This window comes from Salmo salar, chromosome 22 (assembly GCF_965601325.2).
Source record: "Salmo salar chromosome 22, fSalSal1, whole genome shotgun sequence".
Lineage (NCBI taxonomy): Eukaryota > Metazoa > Chordata > Actinopteri > Salmoniformes > Salmonidae > Salmo > Salmo salar.
Genome location: NC_138312.1, coordinates 11,326,093 through 11,349,077, shown reverse-complemented (window position 1 = coordinate 11,349,077; position 22,985 = coordinate 11,326,093). Strand labels below are relative to the sequence as shown.

The following is a 22,985-nucleotide window of genomic DNA, read 5'->3' as shown; positions in this document are numbered from 1 at the left end:
AATATATAAAACGCCTACAATAAATAGCTCAGGTCTTAAAAATATGTGAAACCTTTTTTATTTATTTTATATATTTTTTTGTAGCGGAGGCCTTATGGCTTCGCCAACAACTTGTTATTTTAGCAGATATCACTTGCGTATATTCAGTCAACACATATATTTTAAGAATATAATGGAAAATAACAGACCATTTTCATTTCTCTTAGTATAAGAACAGTTTTAGTAAGTAATAAGTTACGGTGCAGTTACAACTTCTTCTGACAAAGTAGAAATAAAAAAAGATATATTTTATGTGCATGTGGGACGGAGGAAGAGCAATTCTTACACTATTGTTCTAAATTTAATCACTCTCTTCTTCTTCATCCTCATTATTAGGTTCATTCTAATTCAATTGTAATACATTTTGTCACTCCTGTTCAACAACTCCAAATCACATTTGCATGTGCTCCAAAGGAATACCTTGAAATAACATGATATAGGTTAATTAAATAATCAAAAGTTGATACACAGTACCAGTCAAAAGTTTGGACACCTACTCATTCCCAGGTTTTTCTTTATTTTTACTATTTTCTACATTGTAGAATAACAGTGAAGACATAAGAACTATGAAATAACACATATTGAATAGTGTTAAACAAATCAAAATCTATTTTACATTTGAGATTCTTCAAAGTAGCCACCCTTTGCCTTGATGACAGCTTTGCACACTCTTGCTATAGTAAAAATAAAGAAAAATCCTTGAATGAGTAGGTGTGTCCAAACTTTTGACTGGTACTTTTAGTATTTTAGGCATAATGCGAGTTGATACATTTTTTTGTTTGGGCAAATCTGGTCTGTGATATTGAGTTACAAATGTAAAACTTTAGAGTACTTAAGCATTGAATACATTGTAAGTTTGCCCTTTTTTGGCCATTAGGCTACACTTTACAATAGGACTCAACTCTGACTGACCGCAGCATCTATCGGTAGTCTAAACTGTGGCACAAATTGGGGGATTTTTCACACCTAGCCAAGCAATTAGACTATCCTTTTGTAAATTAATGGAGGTGTGAATGTTTGTCAGTCTCTCTCCTATCGCACGAGAGTCCTGCATCAGGCAAAAAAAATCAGCTGGCGAGTGGTTCCGGAATTGAGAGAGAACTTGGGTAAATAAAATGGCGCAATTACGCTTAACATGTGGACTGACGATTTTCCAAAAATAGGGGCTTGACGTTACCCACCATGGAATGGGAAAGATCAGCTAAAAACTGCAGATAACATAAGGCCAGCTATTGTGAAAGAATACTTGTGGATCTTGTTGATTTCCTCTATCGCTTCAAGAGGCCTACTGTCCACCTGGTAATTCTGTGGTTCCAAAGGATAAAGTGTCACCTTCAGATGGATGTGTGGTCTGCTACCAGGCACGGTGCATGACATCCTTTTCCTGCACAGCAAGTTGAAGAAATCCACTGATGAATGGACTGTTTTTGAAGTTATTGTTGTAGTATATTTATTTGTTGTCTAATATTAGAAGGCTCTTTAAAGCGATTGGAGATGTCAAGGTGCCGCATTGCATTGTGGGAAAAAATATCTTAATTCTTAGTTCTTAATTCATGGCAGGGTTTATTTTCAGCCAAATGTTGAATAGACATGCAGACAAATTAATTAATGCAGGAAAAGAGGAATAATAGCCTACTGTCTGTATTCATAAAAACAATTTGGATTATTAAATTTATATTATTTTGTTGGGTAACAGATCGGCTCTTGGAACTCATTAAGAGGCGGCTTCTATCTTCAATATAAGCATTCATTGAGAAGGGTAAACCCATAGATCTTAGGTCTGCAGTAAATTACATTTGATTACCAGGTTCATTTTTCATTAAGTTAACATAATCCAAGCCTTCTGGGAATGTTGTAAAGTCCAAAAGCTATGGGTGGAGTTATACATTTGGCTGTCAGAAGTATTACAATGGAAATGAACTTTTAATCCATCGGTCTGCATATTTCAAGACATGGCATTAAGGGTGCAGTGAGATACCCTATGGGTTTGACGATACTTTTTGCTGCGAAATAGCCTACTAAATAGCCCAAGCCTAAACAAATATATTAAATGGCCTAAATAAAAAAAGTACATTTCAGAAATAAATGAAGTAGCTCAGGTCTTGAAAATAGGGGCAACCTTTTTCCCTCCCTATCCTCGCTGGACTCTCTTTCATTCAGTTTCTTCTTCTTCACATCAGCAAAGAAGGACTCCGGTTTTCAGAAACTATATCTATATAGAGGGGCTTTCACTCTTTCACACTGTGGTAAATAAAGCCCGTTTGTTATTTAGGATGATTTATTGCTGTTTTTAGAGGGAGAGAAACCAAAAGCCCACCTTGCATATTTTTTGGGGAAAATCATCAGTCCACATGTCAAGTGTAATTGTGCCATTGTATTTAAGTTCTCGCTCAACTCTGGGACCACCTGCCAGCTAATTTTGTTTTTCCCTGATGTAGGACTCTATTGCCAGAGAAGAGAGACTCTCGGACTGAAACATTCACACCACCATTAATTTACGAAAAGATAGTCTATTTATGCCAGAGATTAGACTACCGATAGATCAGCATTCTAACTCCCCCTTGTGATAGTGTGGTGCAATGACAGAATTTACCACAACCTGCCATCATCTACCACAAACGGTTACAGCATAAATTTGAAACTTTTAATTGAGGAACCACTGTATGTCCTATGGTGTGCAGCACTGCATGAAGCTGTGAAAATAAGAACAAACTACATTTCAACAATGCACTTAGCTGAGCTTTTAAGTTCTGCTCTACGTGAAAAGGCGGTGCTTGCTTCCACCACACTGACTTGAATGGCAACTCGGTTCTCTCCTTTGGTCTTATCACATGGACATAGATTTACTCTGAGGATGTTATGTCAGTTTGAAAAGTTTTGGGAAAAGCTTGAATGCTTTCAAGTTTAAATTGACCTATTTAAGATTCAATGTAGGGCTTCAGTGTGGGATTCTGTAAAAAGTGCTTGCTAAAGGAAAAGGAGCATCAAGATTCTGTCATTCCTCTGAGCGATGAAAGGTTATCTCATGCAACATTTAATTTGGAGAAGGCATTGGGGTCAGCAGAACTAACGTCCTCCCATTGCTTTGTTATTGCCAGCTTGGTTTGGCACTGAAACCAGTGGGGTTCCATCACTTTCCACATCAAGTGCCTCAGAGTTAGACGATTATGCCAGTCAATTATTGAGGATCATTGAAGGGGAGATGTAAGAGACAGGTCCATGCTGTAAGAGGGTGGTGCTTGGTATGGCTGATTCAGCCCCATAGTCAGTCACATTTTATGCCCTCAGTTTCCTGGGCACTCGGTTGTATTGGAGTTTAATCATATAGTGTGAGCATCACAGTTTATTGTGTTTATTCTAGAGTGGCTTATATTGCTTTAAAGCAGCAGCATAATTTTCTGCTTCAGCAGACACATTGTTGGATGAAATGTGGAAATAAAGCCTGAAGATCCACTTAGCATGACTTTGATCTTATTACAGCTTAGGCCCAGCTCATGCATTCAATTTATGTCTGATTCTCTTCACGGATTTGAATATTCATTTAAGGGGAATGGACCCATAGTGCAAAATGTCATTGGATGTGTGAGTCTACAGTATATCAGAAGTGGCAACTGCTTTAACGAACCCCCCCCCCCCCCCCATAAACAACCAACGAGCAAAGCTTATTAGGGAGTGTATTCCTCTAAAATGTAAATTACTCTGCAATATATCCGAGTCCATCTTGAGTCAATGTAACTGAGAGTAAGCTAGTTAGCATGCCATTCTAGGGAGTTGATTCTTTCTTCAAAATATTAGAAAAAACATCAAAATGGCCAGAATATATGCAGGTAAAACAGAAAAAAATGAATCATTTTTCACGACGACATCAAGGCGTCTGGGAAAAAAGTTATGTTTTGGTAGTGTAGAAATCGTCTTCTTACAGCAAATATACAACCTGCCGATATGGTATGTATTGCGATTCTCACAATTCTATATGTATTGCGATTCGATATTGTGATTTTATTGCGATTCGGTGTTCCAAACACATTGCTCACCATATGTTGGCTGCATAGGAACAAAAGATTGCCATGAGAAAACGAGTTTTGAACAGTCATGGAAATAAATAGCTGAAAACAAATTGGCTCCCTATTTAAAAAGAGGCTGGAGAACTGCATTCACTCATAAGGTGAATGCACCAATTTGTAAGTCGCTCTGGATAAGAGCGTCTGCTAAATGACATAAATGTAATGTAAATGTAACAAGCTATGGAGGAAAAAAATGTCGTTTTGATACAGGTACAGCCAACTAGCGCAAAAATAATATAGCAATATTGTCAAAACGATACGATATTATATATCGTGAAAAATAATATCCTGATATGCAACTGTAGCAATTTTTATCCCTCATCACTAACGTCAATGCAACCAGTTTTTCCTGTTGGGTAGTCCAGCTGTAGCCATCCTTGCGATCTTGGGTGTATACTGTAACGGATCTTCTTAGAGAAGTGGAGGAGTCAAGCGCAGGACACAGGGATGAAGGTAAACCAAAACGTGTTTACTAAAATATTCAATCCATCTTCTCATAAAATACATAGTATGGAGAAAACACCTCCAACTACACTAAACGGACAAACAATCACCGACAAGACAAACAGGAAATGCAGAGGTTTAAATAATGAACACAATTAGGGAAACTCAAAACAGGTGTAAACAATAAAGACAAAACCAAACGAACAGTGAAACATCGATCGGTGGCAATTAGTAAGCCGGTGACGTCGACCGCCGAACACCGCCCGAACAAGGAGAGGGGTCGACTTCGGCGGGAGTCGTGACATATACTGTAGCAACACAATAGTTATCTGACCCCTCACCCCTGACCCTTTCTCTATGTTATGCACCCCGAGAGCAGTGGCCCAAAACATGCTGAGAGAACAACGGATGAGTCAGGAGAGTGTGTGTGTGTGTGTGTGTGTGTGTGGGCCATTGTTAAAATATTTTTTCTATCCCAATGATAATAATCAACAATCAATAAAGCCTTGACTAATTCCCAAGGTTTGTAAGACACTGGGTAAAGAATAATTAGGCAAGGACTCAGCTTTCTGCAAAAGGTTCGTACAGTTTATTCAGAGAACGTTCTGCAGTTCATACACAAAACATCTATTATATACCAGGCTCCTCATTTACGCACACACATTACACACTAAGGAGAGTTAATTGTTCTTCCCCAGAACTCTCAACACTGTAAATTCTTACCCAGCTGACAGTTTCAGTACTCTGAGATTAGGGAAACCTGGAGGGTTCAAGCTAGGTCAGGTCAACCACAGTTTAACAGTTCTTTATGTTTACTTAAACACACAGACCCCCATTCCTCTCTTATCCTAGTCAATCTCATGAGGCTTATACTTAACCCTTTAGTTTCCTATGCTACAGGCTATATATATCCATGCTACATAACTATTAATTAATCATGGATTATTGATTCATTTACCTTTATTAGATAATTCTCTTATCAGCCATATAAATCCAGAGAACCCAGAGTGTAGCCAAGCGTTGTTCAGAACGCTGTTAAAGACTATCCATGGCAGGCAGTGGAGCGCCAATATTATTGAGATGACCTTTGTCATACCATACACAGGAGGGAATGTTTTCAGACAGGTCAACCTGCCCAATGTTAGCGCCGGTAACAGGGCCAACAGGGCTTTGTCAGCCTCTGCCTGTACTGTAACTAATGTTGCAGACACTGAGACCCCAGTAGGGAGTAAACTCTGAGATTCTACCACATTTCTCTACCCTGGTTTGCTGAATTCTGTTTGGGGCTTTTTTTCTAACTTCTAACCCCAATTTGGTTCTCAGCATTAGACAAGATAAAGGTCGCAAGTCGCTCTAAGTGTGTTTGTGGTGGGTTACTGAACCAGAAGCAAGTATGCAAATCAGGTGGTGTTTAGACAGGAGACAGAAGAGCGGGGGAGAGAGCGAGAGGGAAGAAAGGGGGAAGGGGGGGTAGGAGAAGGAGGAGGGGAGAGGGAGAGTCTGTGTCTATGAAGGGGAGGGCAATTTGTTAAGCAGATCTCTTGAAACCATTGTTAAATAGTGCAAACTAATAGCCCTTAGAATTCTGTCGCTGTTGCCCTGGAAGCACAATGGTGCTAGTTCTAATTGATTGGTTCAGAAACAGAAACATGGGAGCATGGCAGGCAAAGCTGCCTCTAGCCTTTTGGGGGCCCAAAGTGAGATTTGTATTTTTGGTGATTTTAGTTGCCTCCCTCTTGGCGGCGGAGAGAACGTTTAGCAGTTTTACATATACTTTCCTGCCATTCTACTCATTTTGCCATGGAGTGGAGAGAGTTATGCCATGTTCATATGATATCTGGGTGACTAACAAAATCAATGGGGGCCCACTGGAGGGCCCCTGGGCATTTGCCCTTTGTGCCCGATCCGTAATTCAGCCATGATTACAAGGTTTAGACACCAAGCTGGACTAATTTACCTAGAAATCTCAAAAATGTTAGCTGACATGGGCTAATTCAGTGACTGTCAGTGACTGAGGAAAACTGCTGTCCCTGACTGCGCGTAGTCTGTGTTTAGGCACTGATGGCAGGAGTTCTCTACGCTAATCACACTAGCACTGGGTGGGTGCCTTGCACTCACAAGCCTCACCCCCCAAAAATGTAACAAGCTTCCCCATTATGTTCTTTACTGCGTGTAACCTTCACTTTTATACAAGATGAGTCAAGGGTGGATACATCATCTTTTATTCATAATTTCAAATCAATCTCAAATAAGTCTACATCTGTTCATGAAATCATTGAAATTCCTATCTCTGTGGGTTACGCTTTGGGTTCTTAAGTCTTGGGCTCTTACCTAAGTAGGGTGATGCCATGAATAGAAATCCACTCTACTCTCCATTCCGCTGCCAATCTAGCCATATGCTCGAATGTTAATTGCATTTGAGTTCCAGAATGTTGGTGTTTTGTTTCCTTGATTGCATGCCACACCTTGCTTAAAGGGATACTGCAAAATTCGGACAATGACTGGAAGTCTACAGGCACAGAAGTATACTTCCAGTCTTCATGCTAACTCTAGTTAGCATTGTTAACTCTAACTTCCTTCATACATACTGCACGCAGATACATATAAATGGTATCAATGAGTTCATCTGACTCTGGGTAAGTAGAAAAATGGCTTAATTGCCAGAATCTCACAGTATCCATTGAAATAGTGTTGCACGGTATACCAAATTATAATTTTTTTTACATTCTGTACTTCTGTCAAATGTGTCTCATGTAATTGAGAGGATCAAGTCAGTATCAGCGCAGCCCCTTTATAGCGTGAAGAGCAAAGTGCCTGCTCCACTTACTCATTCATTGCTTGAGCTGTCTGGGCTGCATTAGCTCCCTAGAAATGTGAAACCGGTAGCTTCGAGCTTTAACTATAGGCTAACTTTCCTTGTTAGCTTACAGTTGAATTCACAACCTTAGTACCCATAACGCAAAATATGCTGATTTAAAAACTGACTGTCACCAAAAACGTTATTAATCCACGTAATCTCTTTCGCCACCAAAAACGAATTCCCTTCTTCATCTTCCTTTGCCTACCGTCTGGTTTCCACTAGATGCCACAGCCACAAAGGCAGATTCCACAGCCACATTCTGCCTTGCAAATTATGCCATTCATTTCTTAAAGAGACAGCGCACACTTTTCGAGAAAAAAAAGAGGTTGCTTCTTCTCTGCAAATTTAGTTAATCAGAACAATAAAATAATATGTTTTCTTAGCAGTTGCCAATAAAATAAGTTCTAAATGTCAGGGATTGTTTGTCATCTGTAGCCCCATGAAATCAGATAAAACGAGCTCTGTGACTTTGGCTAATACGCCTTCTTTTTTTTGTGGTATTGTTTTGGTATCGTTTTTGTAACGTTTTGGTATTGAGTATTGTAAAGGTATCAGGTATTGTGATTCTAAACCTGGTATCATATCGAAGTCAAAATTCTGGTTTTGTGACAACACTACCTTTAAGTATTCCCAAATAATCTGAAATTGAGTCAGTGTTGAGTAAAATCGAGGGCTGGCACTCCTTCATGCCGAGTGGTATTGAGGTTGACCATGTGCCACCATTGGAAAGTACAGTACATGCAAATGGTATACTCACGTGTGCTACCTTTGAGCTGAGTCTGGGTGTTTTCCATAGGGTTCAGTATGGCATAGTGGTCTTTAGGTCATCAGACCTTGAACCTTGAACCTGAACCATGAAACTCAAAACCACCTCAGGCCTGTATTAACAGGCCCCCCTGCTCTCCTCTCTGACTTCCTGCCATGAAAGCGTTTCAGTCCTTTCCCCTTTACGTCTCATCCCTCTGTGTACTGTAGCAGATATCTGGGTCCAAAGACGTGCAAAACTGGTCCAGGCCCACACTGTACTGAAGCCTAGCCTAGCGTGTCCAGTCAGAGTCCAAAGGGTAGGAGCTCAGCAGAGCATGGACACACCTCACCCACCATCACCCCATCACACACCTACCATTACACGCAGGAAGGAAGTTTGAGGGATGGCTGCTTGGTTCAAGGCTGCTAGTGACGTCATCACAGTGGATTCACCGAACACTTACTAGCTCTCTCTGAGCCACCTCTACAGTTTGGCTACAGTATATCCCTTCATGGAGGAATGAAAGGGAGTTTAGAAGCAGGAACAGAAATAAATCTCTCCGACATCTTCCCACATGTAGGGGAGTAATCCAAAGAGACTAATTAAAGAAGAGAAGTCGGCTAAGCCACTCATCTGAAACCATATCACTCTGTATAAAATCAGGTACAGAGTGCAACCCTAGCCTACATTGCTGACTCACTCCGTGTTCCAATACGTTGGAGTGTTTGAGGCCTGTTGTCATGTTGCTCTCAAAGTCTTATCAATGCTAGGATAATTTTTCTTGCAGAGGTTCAAGTAGCGTTTCACTTTGTATCTAATTTGTTTTGGCAGCTTGCCTTCAAAAAAAAACTTGATAAGGTGATTCAATGTTGATATGTAGGTTTGGTAGAGACAATGTACAGCATGTTTTTACCTACAGTATATGGTATGAAAAATGTCTTGAAATTCCATGTTGTGGTTTCATTTTTAGTAAATCAGAGCTGCTATGCATAATGTATTGCCTTCGGGAGGCACGACACGTTGAGGGGATTAATGTGTGAATAACGTCTGATTTCTGTGCAATGTGATTACAGAAAACATTTAATGACCAACCTTGATGAATATAATTCAATGAAACCGGGTTCTGTGTGTGCTTTATTATGCTCAGATTGTTATTTTTCTCTATCTAACCTATTAGAAGGATGCTTGTTTATCTAGTTTCTGTTGGAGAGACATGGCTTGGCTCAGGGGGCATGACAAGTGGCACAAAGCCAGTTGCGTCACACGTAAAAAAAACTATCCACAACAACAACACTGATTTATTTTGCCCTCCAACTCGAACACACCGGCCTTGTCCACCCGGTTGCAGGCATCGGTTGTTAGCTAAAACCCCCAGCCCTATTGGTCCCATTGACTCATCTCCATCATTTAACCGGAAACGCTGCATCTTTAAGCCTCAGAGATGTACTGTGTCTGTGTATTATATTACTATGTATAGCATGCAGAAAGCCTCTCTCAACTAGTCTGTTGATGTAGTGTCCCAAATCTGAACGTGCGTTTCCCAACTCCTCCATCATTTGCATGTATAACCATGCATGCCACATGCGAGGAACTCATGAATGGTATGTCATACATGAATGGTATGACAACAATAGTCAGAGTTGGCTAAAGCATATACAGATCTGGGACCACCAGTTACCAGGCTATAGATCCCCCTGTTCAGTTGGTTTTCCATTCCTCTCCAAACCATTCTGATACGCCACCTGGTGTTCATCATCTCTATCAGGGGCGATAATTGTCCTGTTTGCCAAGCCCCTTCAGCCACCTGAACACAATGGTCTGTTTAGGTAGATTAAGGTTGTACATAGACCTGGGTTCAAATAGTATTTGCTTTATCTTAAATTATTGCTGTGCTTGATTGAGATTGCCTGGTTCAATGGAACCAATGGAAGTGTAAACCCTGCCCATATGGCACTCCACTTTTTTTACCTTTAATTAACTAGGCAAGTCAGATAAGAAAATAATATTATTTTCAATGATGGCAGAGGAACAGTGGGTTAGCTGCCTTGTTCAGGGGCAGAACAACAGATTTCTACCTTATCAGCTCAGGGATTCCATCTTCCAACCTTTTCGTTGCAAGTCCAACACTCTAACCACTAGGCTACCTGCCTAATAAAACATCAACAGAAAGAAAACAAATACTCTCCGAATCCAGGTCTGATTGCACTTGACACTGTCCATCAAACCAGCATCCTCTACATACAGTAGAGAAAACTATCCTTTAGATGCCACCCAGCTCTATTGTGGTAGATGGCTCCCTCTCTACTCCCTACACAAGCCACTGCCAAATAACCAAGAGTTAAGCTCTTAGCATGAAACCAATCTTTTCACTAATTTGAGTGGATACACTGGCAAGGAGTAGAAAGGATGCCTGTGATTTGCGACTGTTTTTCTTGTGTGAGGAACGGGCTCTGTTGGCAATAAGATGAGCCGCTGATTGCATTGTTTGTTCTCCTCTCAAAGGGCATCTTACACAGCCACAATGTATTACTGGACAACAGACCCTGAACACTACATGAAGATTACTGAGCTGGGAAACACTAGCCAAGACAGACCACCCAAACACTATTACTCAGGCACCTCCCTCCCAGGTAGGGAGAGCAGAGAGCGAGAGGAAACGAGAGAATAAGGGAAAGACAGACATCATTTATAAAGAGGGAAAGAGGAAGCGGGGGAATAAGGGATAGTCTGACGTCATTTGTTCTATTTATAGATCTTCTAGGACTATAGAGAAGTTCACAGCACAATAGCTTGTGGTGGGTTTGCAGTTGCTGCAGTGTTACTGTGGCTATGTGTTTAAGGGAATAACAACAACACATCATTTGAGGGAAAATGACAAGCACCCATCTACTGTATGTTTACACATGAATACAAAAAAAAAGGTATTTAGCTAAATCAGTTCGCACAGAATCAACATGGCTATGTTTATTTGTCTCTGTGAAAAATGCTATGGGAAACATACATCCTCACAGTTGATCAAACACCAACTGGCGTCATGGTGTGGGAAGGAAAGCACTGCAGCGTTCAATGCATATGTTACCACAAGCTCATGTATAATTCTGTTTTTTTGGGAAGGAAGCCACACTGTACTGTATCTGCAGGATGAGACACCCTGCTGTGTTTGATACCCAACAGCATAAGTGGGACACCGCCTAAAGCCAGTTCCTTTCTCCAGATTGTGGTTTTGTGAGTTGCACCGTCCAGTTGCACCGTCCATCTTTTGTCTCTGTGCAGGGCAAAGCTAGCCTCGCGAGCTTAAATAAATATGCACTGACTCCGTATGGACCCCAGGAAGAGTAGTGGCTGCCTTAGCAGCAGATAATGGGGATCCTAATAAAATACTAAAATACTAAATGTAAGCTAGGGAGATCTAAGTGGCTCACGAGCCTAGGGCAAAGATGGAATGGAACCTATTTGTATTGGACTTGTACTGTATGTAGTTTGTTGAGTCTTTTCGCTACGTCATGCCTGTATGTCACTCCAAAAATGTCCTAATGACTGATGTAAGTTACTGATCAAGTTTTCCCCACCCTGTCTTTTCAGTATGCGGGAGAGAGACCTACGGAGAGTGTGCAAAAGGGGTCTGCTGCTGGCCGTCTGTGTGGTGTCTCTCTGGGGACAGCTGACCCTCGCATCGTCACACAGAAGTCACATAGGTATGTCCAGACAATTAAATAGGGTAGATATGTATCTCTACGGGTAGGTTGCACACATCATCATCATCATCATACTGATGGTGTGTAATTATTGTCAGCAAATTGTGTAATAACATAATACATTTATGTAATAATGTAAACCATTCAACTATTGAAATGTAAATGCAAATCACTTATTATGTAACAACAAGTTATTACAGAATACACAATACTTAACGTAAAGTATTTCCTAATCAGTATAATGGATTTGATTTACATTGCTTTACATCCACCAGGTGCTCAAAGCACTTGACATTTTATGGGGAAGAAACTTCATCCACTAAGAGTAGCACCCACCTTTGTGATACCAGGCAGCCATTTTGGCCCAGAAAGCACACCACAGCACAATGCTATAATATATCAGTGATGATGTAACACAGTGGACAGGTGAGGATGTTCATAATGGTCAGTAGCTAGGATAATGTAGCCTACTGTTAAAGCACTCATAGTGACTGGTTCCAGTTCATCGCTCCAACAGACCTCACTGTAAATACTGTTGTAAGTAGTAGACACTCAGTTGTGTGACACCCAGTGGAGGGTGCTTAGGGGTCATTTGTTGATCTGGAGTGTCTTTAGGCTTCGACACTTCCAACAAAAAGCCAAAATAGCAAAACACCAACAGACATGAACGCAAAAGGTAGAACCTTACAGAAAAACCACATGATTTCACGTTAAATTTCCATGTTGTGCAAATGTGAAATTATGTGAAATCATGTGTTTTTGGAACATGTGGTTATGTGGATTTTCTATGGAGTGATTTCAGTTCCAACAGAAATTGTATTTAACTTAGAATTAGTATTAGGATATTTAATTTGAATGTAATATTTTTGAATTTGTAATGCATTGAATACATACATTTAACTTGTATTTCATAATTGAATATTCAAGTTCAATATTTATATATTCAGTTTCAATATGGTAGATATTGCATGCATTGTATCAAGTTTAGCAAACGATAATTTCAAGGCTATCAAAGTTTTATATATTCAACTTATCAGATGCATTCAGATTCAGTTTTCTAATTCAGTTCTCTAAATTCAGATTCAAAACTAGAGAAAACATCCTGGTAGAGGAGAACAGATAGACTCAAACACTCACTGTGGTGAACAGAAACTTCTGGCGGTTTCTGAAGCCAATGTGGCATGTTGAATTTATTTTATTCCAATAAATTTGGCTCTAGCATTTGAAGTGCTCTGGCTATAAACTATTGACCCCATTCCAGAAAGCTAAGACTCTCTGGAGCATTGAAGTGCCTTCTGTTCCCTTCTAAGATGATCACGGGAGTGTCAAAAAAACCAACATTTGGCCCCCGTAACAATATAGTTGAAATGCCCTGTCATAGCCCTTCTAAGGATAACCTTTCCACTCCCTATTTAATCTTGCTCTTGTAACTGACTAGGTTCAAACCAGATCGCCTGCATGTCACAAGACTGTGTTAGCCCACTTAGCTAAAGCCTATAGGGATAAGTTCAGGAAGTTAACGTATAGGAAGACATGCTGCGTGCTTAACAAGTACCGCTTCAGTTTATACCCAGACTCAAACTCAGGACCTCTGCCTCGCAAACAGACATGACCTCCCTCCTGAAGCCTTCCAACCCACCGCTCTATTGAAAAAGGTGGTCAGTTGCGCAAGGAGCGACACTTCAGGCTGATTAGTGAGTTTCACAGATCCCCATCTGCTACATTCACTCCCTTAACTCACTCCACAGCGACCCCAGCGGTTGAACCAGCGCAACTGTAGATCCGAGTTCAGTGGTACCATTGTAAAGAACGTCACGCTGCCTGCTTAGCGAGCACCGCTTCCCCTGATTCATCTCATATGGAGACTCAAACTCAGGACTTCTACCTCAAAAACACACAAAACTGCCCTCCTGAAGCATTACAACATATTGTGCTATTAAAAAAGGCCTTCAATTATGCAAGGTGTGACACTAATACAAGTCTTCAAGATCCAGTAAGGTTACTCGCGTGGTTTGGTGATCCATGCTTATGTGATGAGAACCTTGCCTGAAACCTGAAGATGTGTTTGTTTGTGTTCGATAATTTGGGAAAATTCCAGATGGGCTGGTAAATTTTTTGCCCAGTGGGCCTGTCTAACAATTTTTTTGTTGTTGCACAAATTATAATTATCTGGCTAATAATGGGGGGCCTCAAGGAAAATAATGGGCCAGTGTGGGGGCATCAAGGAAACAATGGGCCGGTGTGTTAGAAATGCTAGGGCCAATTTTTTGCCCCAGTCCGCCCCTGGTTTCAAGTCTTCTACAAGGGTAGTTTTCTTTTTTTGCACGCCTTGTACATAATAATAAAATCCAGTACAACAGGATCTTTATAAAACATAGCTCTTTATTAGCTAGCTATAACTGGCATGTTCAAGTGTCTCTGGCCATGGTCAACTGCAATGACCTCATGACCTGGGTGGTCTTAATCATAGCGCAGTATGACGGTAGAATGCAACCAATTACAATTCAGTATGTTGACACATGAAAATTACATCCCCCTTCTTTAAAAAAAAAAATGTTCTACATATTTTAATATAAGTGTACATATAAGTGTTTCATTTCACAGCTCTGGGCTTGACCTTTCTTCCTGACCTTGTGTGGTATGAAGCTGAGCATGTTTCTGTGTCAGTCAACAGTTGTGGTGTTGCAGGTAAGTATGGTGTGTGTTGTGTTTGTGTGTGTGTTTAGTCCATCACGTTCTCTTTCAGGGGAACAGTTCATCTCATCAGTGTGTTGTTCTTTTGTGTTCAGTAGGTGACTACGATTTTGGCGGTACACCGCTTCTTCTGCAGTGCGGACGTGATACGAACGTTCAGTGTCAGCTGGATGAATGACGACTGATGGCTATTAGTAGTCATGATCCTGGCTTCTAACTGACTCTCCGTCATTCAGTGGTGGCAGTGGTCTAGTTGACCTGTTGCAGTATTGCTTTTTGTGTTGTCTCTGCATGTTTTGCATGCCTTTCCTTGTAGCTGACGACCTCTGGTTGCAGCTGCTGGTTGCTGCTGGGAAGGATTGAGCGAAGTCTGAGGCTCATCAACAGCTGTGCTGGTGATTTGAAGTTGTCAGTTGGAGTACTCAAGGAGAGAGAGGTAGGGGTCTCTCGTCTGCTTTCGTTTTGTCCATGAGTGATTTAGCAGTCTGCATAGATTTTTCAGCAAGGCCATTACTTTGAAGGTAATGTGGGCATGTGGTGACATATGCGAACTCCCATGCTTTTCAGAAGGATTCAAACTCCTTTGATTTGTAACAGGGGCCATTGTCAGATATTAAAGTCTCTACGATGCCATGCCTGGCAAAGGTTGCTTTCAGCTTGTGGGTAACAGCTGCAGATGTGGTGCTGTGAAGCTTGTCGAGTTTGAAGTATCTGCTGTAGTAGTCCACATTTAGGATGTAGTCCTCGTTGTTCCAGGTGAACAGATCGGTTGCCATGACCTGCCAGGGTCTGTCTGGGATACAGTGAAGTAACATTGGTTCTTTGGTGTTTGAGGGACATCGTTCAAGACAGGTGGGGCATTTACCATCAATGTCCTCTATTTGTATGCACATTCTGGCTCTCTTTTTTGTACTGTTCCTTGCCCATGTGTCCAAAATCTCCTCTCTGAGACTGGTAGGAATGATGATTCTCTCCTTTTAAAATTATTCCGTTGATCTGTGATAGTGCATCACAATGGTTCCAAAACTCAGACGCTCTGAGGGCATTTTCTCCTCTTTCAAGCCATCCATCCTGTATGACTTTCTTCAGCTGTGTGAGTTGTGTGTCCTTTTCTGTTTCTGCTCAGATCTCCTTCAGTTTTGTGTCACTAACTGGTAAATTGCTGTACACAGTGTGCACCTGCATGTCCATGCCTTCACTGAAGCTGCTGTCCTTGTAGGTAAGAAACTTCCTGGAGAGTGTGTCTGTGACAGTGATGTCTTTGCCTGGACAGTGAATGATTTTGAAGTTGTATTTTTTATTATTGTAGAATCATTCTCTGTAGCCTTGGCAGAGGTGCGGATAGTGGTTTCCTCATGATTGACTCAAGGGTCTTCTGGTCGGATTCCTCAATGACTTGTCATCCATAGACGTACTGATGGAAACGCTTACATCCGAACATAATGGTGTACAGCTCCTTTTCAATTTGAGCGTAGTTGATTTCACAGTCAGAGATTTGGAAACGTAGCCGATGGGCTTTCCTTCTTGCAGTAGCACTGCACCTAGTCCATACTTCAACGCATACACTTGGAGTCTGAGCTCTTTGTTGGGGTCGTAGTAGGCAAGAATTTGTCCTAGTTCATTCGTGATCAAGTCTTCCACTTTCTGGAAAGCAATGTCGTGTTGCTTGTCCCAGAGAAATTCTCTGGACTGCTTTAGCAGCTGACGCAGGGGTGAGTTGGCGTCGGAGAGGCTGGGTGCGAACTTGGCTAAGTAGTTGACCATGCCAAGCACTTTTTCCAGCTCTGCACGGTTCTTTGGTGGCTCCATCTCCTTCATGGCTGAGATTTTCCGTGGATCTGGCTTGATTCCATTCACTGTGAGATGATGTCCGAAGTAGCTGACCTCTGTAGCACCGACTGTGCTCTTCTCAGGGTTTAGCGGGACTCCTCTCTCACAGGACCTTTGCAGCATCGCACTGAGGCTTCTGTTGTGTTCCTCTTTGGTTCGACCATAGCCAAGGATGTCGTCTACAATTTCCACAACTCCGTCGAGGCCTTTGTACATCTCGTTGATCTTTCGCTGAAACTCGTCTTGGGCTGAGATAATCCGAAAAGGCAGGCGACGAAACCTGAAGCGTCCAAACGGTGTGTTGAACGTTGTGAGCTTAGATGACTCTTGAGTGAGCTCAATAGCCCATTAGCCTGATCTGGCATCCATGAAACTGAAGTAGTGTGCTCCCACTAGCTTGTGTGTGATGTCATCTAGCGTCGGTAAGGGATAATGTGGGTCGAGATATACTCTGAGCTTGCCTGTGCATGGTTTCTCCACCACCACTAACGCGTTGACCCAATCTGTCGGGTTCTGTAACCTTGGTGACGTTGTCAGATTGCTCCATGTATTCCTGTGAAAACATCAGGAAACTCATCCATGACATTATTTTTCTGTCTCCACTGGAGCCGTCACTTATAACACTAGCTTGATTAGGTCAATGTCAAAACATGCTTTAAGACCTAGCAATGCAGTGTCAACAATGTAAAAGTCCAACATCATTTCACTTTCCTTGTATTTGCATTTGAAAGTGCATGTGCTTTTTACTGTGAGCTGTTCACCACCATAACTAGTCAGTCTCCACGAGGTGGGCTGTAGCTTGCACTCAGATGTCAAGCTGCGGTACTCATTCAGAGGAATGTTTACTTGTGCACCAGTGTCTAGTTTGAACTTTAGCTCTGTGCCTTGTGTTCCTATCTCAATGTCAGCAAAGGCTTGCGCTGTCTCTGATATGACTTTTCTGTGTCACTGAATCAATAAACTGTTCATCAGTATTTGACTCTTTGATTGACATTTCAGCTTCACTCACTGTGTGTACTGTTTTCCCCCAGTAAGCTCGGCACACTTTTGCAAAGTGATTCCATTTTCCACATTTAGTACACTGTTTGCCTTTAGCTGGGCAATTTTCCTGTTCCCCATGCAGTTTGTATCCACAATATCCACATGTTTTGGGGCGTTTTGAGACTGTGTCGCTCTGTTTTGGAGTTCTGTCTCTCTCCGTTCTGAAGCATGCTCTCTGGGCACCGGAGGTGTGCTTTGATGTCTGCCTGACTGCGTGCACTGCCTGTTCACTAATGTGCTCGTGTTGCCGCCAAAAATGGATTTCATCTGAGCCTGTGCTAGCTCGTGAGATCTGGCTATGTCGATAGCTTTGTCCAGACCCAACATTCAAAAGTTTCTATCTCACTCGCAGTGAGTGTATTCCAAATACAATACAGTCTCTGACCATCTCATCCTTGTTTGCATAATCACAGTCTTTCAAAAGCCGACGCAGCTCAGTCACAAACAATTCGCTAGCTCCCTGTACTTTCTCATGGAATTTGTACCTAACGAAAATCGTAATGGTCTTTGGCACAACATATGCTTCAAAAAGATCGGATTATGTTTTCAGTACTTTGGATTCAGCCTCAGTAAGTGTCCATGTGTTGTGAATGGCTCTCCCTTTTTCACCAATCCACAGGAGCAGGTAGCTGTACTTTACCTACTCCTTTTTCCTTCAGGGGACCCATGACCATTAGCTCCACATGCTGTTTGAACTTGCGCCACGCATCGGGTAAAGTTGTAGACCCAGTCCATCCGAGGTGAAGGAACTCCAGCAAAATCCATCTTTTAGTCCTTTTATTCTGACACCATGTCTTGTTTTGCATGCTTTGCGCAAAATAATAAAATGCAGTACGACAGGATTTTTATGAAATGTAGCTCTTTATTAGCTAGCTATAACTGGGATATTCCTATGTCTCCGGCCATGATCAACTGCAATGACCTCACAACCTGGGTGGTCTTAATCAATCATAGCTCAGTATGATATGACGGTAGAATTCAACCAATTACAATTCTGGGTGTTGACACATATTACAGTAGTCATTATAAGTTAACGTGTCTGACTGGGTTAAGACTGTGTTAGCCTATTGAGCAAAAGCCTACGCATTGGTCCAGTGACTTGGATGGGTCTATTCATGGCGAAGGTGAAAGGGGGGTGAAGTGTAACACAGGTGGTTCGGTGATCACGCTCATATGATGAGTAACTTGTTTGAGACCTGAAAGGTTGCATTGTCTGGTGCACTGGAGACCTGGGTTAGAACCCCATCAGTTAAACTAACACATCTTCATGTCTCAGCCAAGGTTGCTCATCACAAGCTTACACATGGTTAGCTACACATGGTAATCATTCTGGTAATTATGAGGCTACTCATCACATGGATGAATCACCAAACAACCTCTGTTGTACTCTCGTTAAATGGGGTGCACAGATCCTTCTGTTTGCCACAGAAAGTGTTGTTGTTGTGCAGGAGGCCTGATTTTGAATCCAGTCAGTTATATTGTTGCTATGATCTCTATGTATGAGGTCAAAGGGGGGTGAAATGTAACCGAGGTGGTTCGATGAACCTTGCTGGAGACTTGAAGACTTGTTGGCTTCCTGAACTAATCCCTATGGGCTTTATCTATATAAGTGGGCAAACACAGTCTTGTGACATTCAGGAGACCTGGTTCAAACCCAGTCAGTCACAAGACCAAGATGAAATAGGGAGTGGAAAGGCTAACCTTAGAAGGGATATGACAGGGCTACTCAACTATATTCTTATTAGGGACAAATTGTGTTTTTTGTGACACTCCCTTGTAATGCGGCATGCGATCATCATATAGGGGATCAGAAAGCACATCCATAGTCCAGAGAGTCTTAGCTTTCAGGAATGGGGTTGTAATAGCTTATATCAGAATCACTTCAAATGCTAGAGCCAAATTCATAGTTAAAATTGAACATTCCACATTGGCATTAGAAACCACCAGAAGCTTGTTTACCACACAGAGTGTTTGATTATTTCTGTTCTCCTCTACCTTTCTTTGCTGGCAAAGTACTAGGATGTTGTCTCTAGTTTTGAATCTGAATTTAGAGAACTGAATTAGAAAACTGAATCTGAACGCATCTGAGAAGTTGAATATATGAAAGTTTGATTAACTTGAAATGATTGCTTGCAGACTTGATACACAGACAATGAATGCAGTATCTACCATATTGAAACTGAATATATACAGTGCATTTGGAAAAAATTCAGACCCCTTGACCTTCCACATTTTGTTATGTTACAGCCTTAATCTAAAATTGATTAAATAGATTTTTCCCCTCAATAATCTGCACACAATACCCCATAATGGCAAAGCAAAAACTGGTTTTAATTGTTTTGGGCAAAAAAATTAAATATATATTTATTATTTACATAGGTATTCAAGACCCTTTACTCAGTACTTTTGTTGAAGCACTTTTATCAGCGATTACAGCCATGAGTCTTGTTGGGTATGATGCTATTTGCTTGACACACCTTTATTTGGGGAGTTTCTCCCATTCTTCTCTGCAGATCCTCTCAAGCTCTGTCAGGTTGGATGGGGAGTGTCGCTGCATAGTTATTTTCAGGTCTCTCCAGAGATGTTCGATCGGGTTCAAGTCCAGGCTCTGGCTGGGTCACCCAAGGACATTCAGAGACTTGTCCCGAAGCCACTCCTGCGTTGTCTTGGCTGTGTGCTTAGGGTCGTTGCGCTGTTGGAAGGTGAACCTTCGCCCCAGTCTGAGTTCCTGAGTGCTCTGGAGCAGATTTTCATCAAGGATCTCTTCATCTTTCCCTTGATCCTGACTAATCCCTCAGTCCCTGCCGCTGAAAAACATCCCCACAGCATGATGCTGCCTCCATGCTTCACCGTAGGGATGGTGCCAGGTTTCCTCCAGACATGACGCTTGGAATTCAGGCCAAAAAGTTCAATCTTTGTTTCATCAGCCCATATAATCATGTTTCTCATGGTCTGAGAGTCCTTTAGGTGTCTATTGGCAAACTCCAAGCGGGCTGTCATGTTCCTTTTACTGAGGAGTGGCTTCCATCTGGCCACTCTACCATAAAGGCCTGATTGGTGGAGTGCTGCAGAGATGGTTGTCCTTCTGGAAGGTTCTCCCATCTCCACAGAAGAACTCTGGAGCTCTTTCAGAGTGACAATTGGGTTCTTGGTCACCTGACCGACCAATGCCCTTCTCCCCCGATTGCTCAGTTTGGCCGGGCAGCTGGCTGTAGGAAGAGTCTTGGTGGTTCCAAATACAAGTTCAATTTATTAATTCAATTATTCGATTTGTGCATTAAACATTCAAAAATATTACATTCAAATTTAACATCCTAATACAAATTCTAATTTCTGTTGGCACTGAAATCGCTCCATCATTTTCCCCATGAAATCATGTAAAACCATTTGTTCTTGGAGCACTTGAAGTGATGATATTTCAAATGTGAATTTTCATATGTGATCACATAACCTTTCACAATTTTCACAGGTCATGCAATGCAAACAAAAATGTGTCATTGTGATACACAGACAGTGCTTTTAAGATACAGTGTTCTCAACTTATATATCTGACTACATTGTGTATGTTTATTTGTACAGTAATTATCACAGTATTTATCCCCTTACCTGGGATTTGAACTCACAACCTCTTTCCGATTTTCTTGATACTAACGCAGACATTGTGGCATAAATGATTTCACCTGTATTCTTACACTTTCAAAGTAAATCTCAGCTTTGTTAAAAATACACAAGAAAAACAATTATATTTATCACAGTAATTCAGGAGTAACATTAAAACAGAATCATATCCCCGACCAACATACAGAACTATACAGAAAACCCTCAAATTGCTGAAATATAGTAAGTAAATGAAATGAGAGAATAGTCAGAATTACTGATAAATAAAACAGCAATGCAGATAGCACTCTTTTGCTAAGTGCAGAGATGTATTATAGGTAATGAATGTGTAGGGGGATGCTGCAGACTGTGGCACAGGAGAAAGATCAATGTACCTCAAATCCAGGTTGTGAGTTTAAATCCCAGGTGGGGTTATATTTTAGCTGTATAGAATGCCATTTACTTTAAAAGCCCCAAACCATTTTATTGCTTTACTTACAAAGGTTTGGGATGGTTTGAATTTATGTGATGTTAATGTGACAACATGTTTTTGGAACGTTTCACGTTATCACATGTGAAATGTCATGTGAAGTGTTCCAAAGCACGTTTCACATGATTTCATTTGTAAAATGTCACTTTTCAAGTGTGAAATCATGTGACTTTCCACATGTGAAAACATGAAACTACACTTTTAGCAATTGCTGCAAATTTGTTGCTGTAAATTTGTCATTTTACTATACATTTCTAGTAATAGTATACTGTATTAGTATTTTGCTCTATATTTACTGTCAATTGGCTCCCGAGTGGCGTAGTGGTCTAAGGCACTGCATCTCAGTGCAAGAGGTTTCACTACAGTCCCTGGTTCAAATCCAGGCTGTATCATATCTGGCTGTGATTGGGAGTTCCATAGGGCGGCACACAGTTTGCCCAGAGTAGGCCGTCATTGTAAATAGGAATTTGTTCTTAACTGACTTGACCAAGTTAAATAAAAAATGGCAATGCACTTTGATACTTTTTGACTCGTCCTGCAAATTAACTTGGCATGCATCACTTGCAATTGCATTTAAACATATAGGATACTTTAGATGCGCTTATGGCACACATTTTCAGTAATCTTATAGTAAGCTACCGGCTACTGAGTTGCAGTGAAAATAGTGGAAACAACTTTAATGTATTCCTACAACTGAACTGTATTTTGTCAGTACAACCACAAAAAGTAAGTATACAGACATTCTATTTCCGGAAAATTAGGCATACTTTCTGAATTGATTGGAACTTAAACGGAATTGACCTCACTGGTTAGCACGCTTGGGACACAACCACATCTGGGAATTGAACTCACAACCCCTTGGATGTCAGCAACCTGAATTTCCTACATCGCCACCAGGTCTGTGGCCATGACAGAGATTGGCCACAGTTTTAGTGGCTAAAAGTTGCCTAGAATCAAGTAAATAATTATGAGATTATCTGACAACACCAACGAAAAAGTAGTGCTCAGGGACACTTGACGTTAAGGCCTAGCTTCAATCAGATCAAGCGTAGACATGCGATAGCCAACACCTGCATAGCTGGTGTTTTGGCTGTTTTAGAGCTGTCAAATCGGTGAGCGGCTGCTAGTGTGGTCATTGTCACAATCTTACTCGCTTTAGAAGTACCGGACAAGGAAATGTAGGATAAATATAAATAATTACACTTGTTGAAAATTATTTAAGATATTAAGGTGTAGATTACATATCACATTCCAGTGCAGCCAATGGCAATGTCCAGTCAAATGTACACATAGGGTACATTCAGAGGTACACATAGGAACTCACATGGTACTGGTCGGTACCTTTTAGAGTACATGTGCTGCGTATAATCTTGTATAATGGTACATTTTTCTACCCAATACATTCAATATAAAGCTGCATTCATAATGATGTGGGAGGTGGGAATTTACCAGTTGTGAAGTCGTAAATATCAATGGGATGCAT

General features: G+C 41.2%; 1 protein-coding gene across 2 annotated transcripts in view; it reads left to right on the top strand.

The window, feature by feature from the left end:
• Window positions 1-22,985, top strand: part of LOC106582736 (chemokine-like protein TAFA-2) — a 198,245-nt gene that overhangs the window by 85,329 nt on the left and 89,931 nt on the right. For both annotated transcript variants that reach the window (XM_014166114.3, XM_045705485.2), the window contains exon 2: window positions 11,738-11,850. In XM_014166114.3, coding sequence (XP_014021589.1) covers window positions 11,739-11,850 — 112 coding nt within the window. In that variant the 5' untranslated portion in view covers window position 11,738. The remainder of the gene's footprint in view (window positions 1-11,737; window positions 11,851-22,985) is intronic.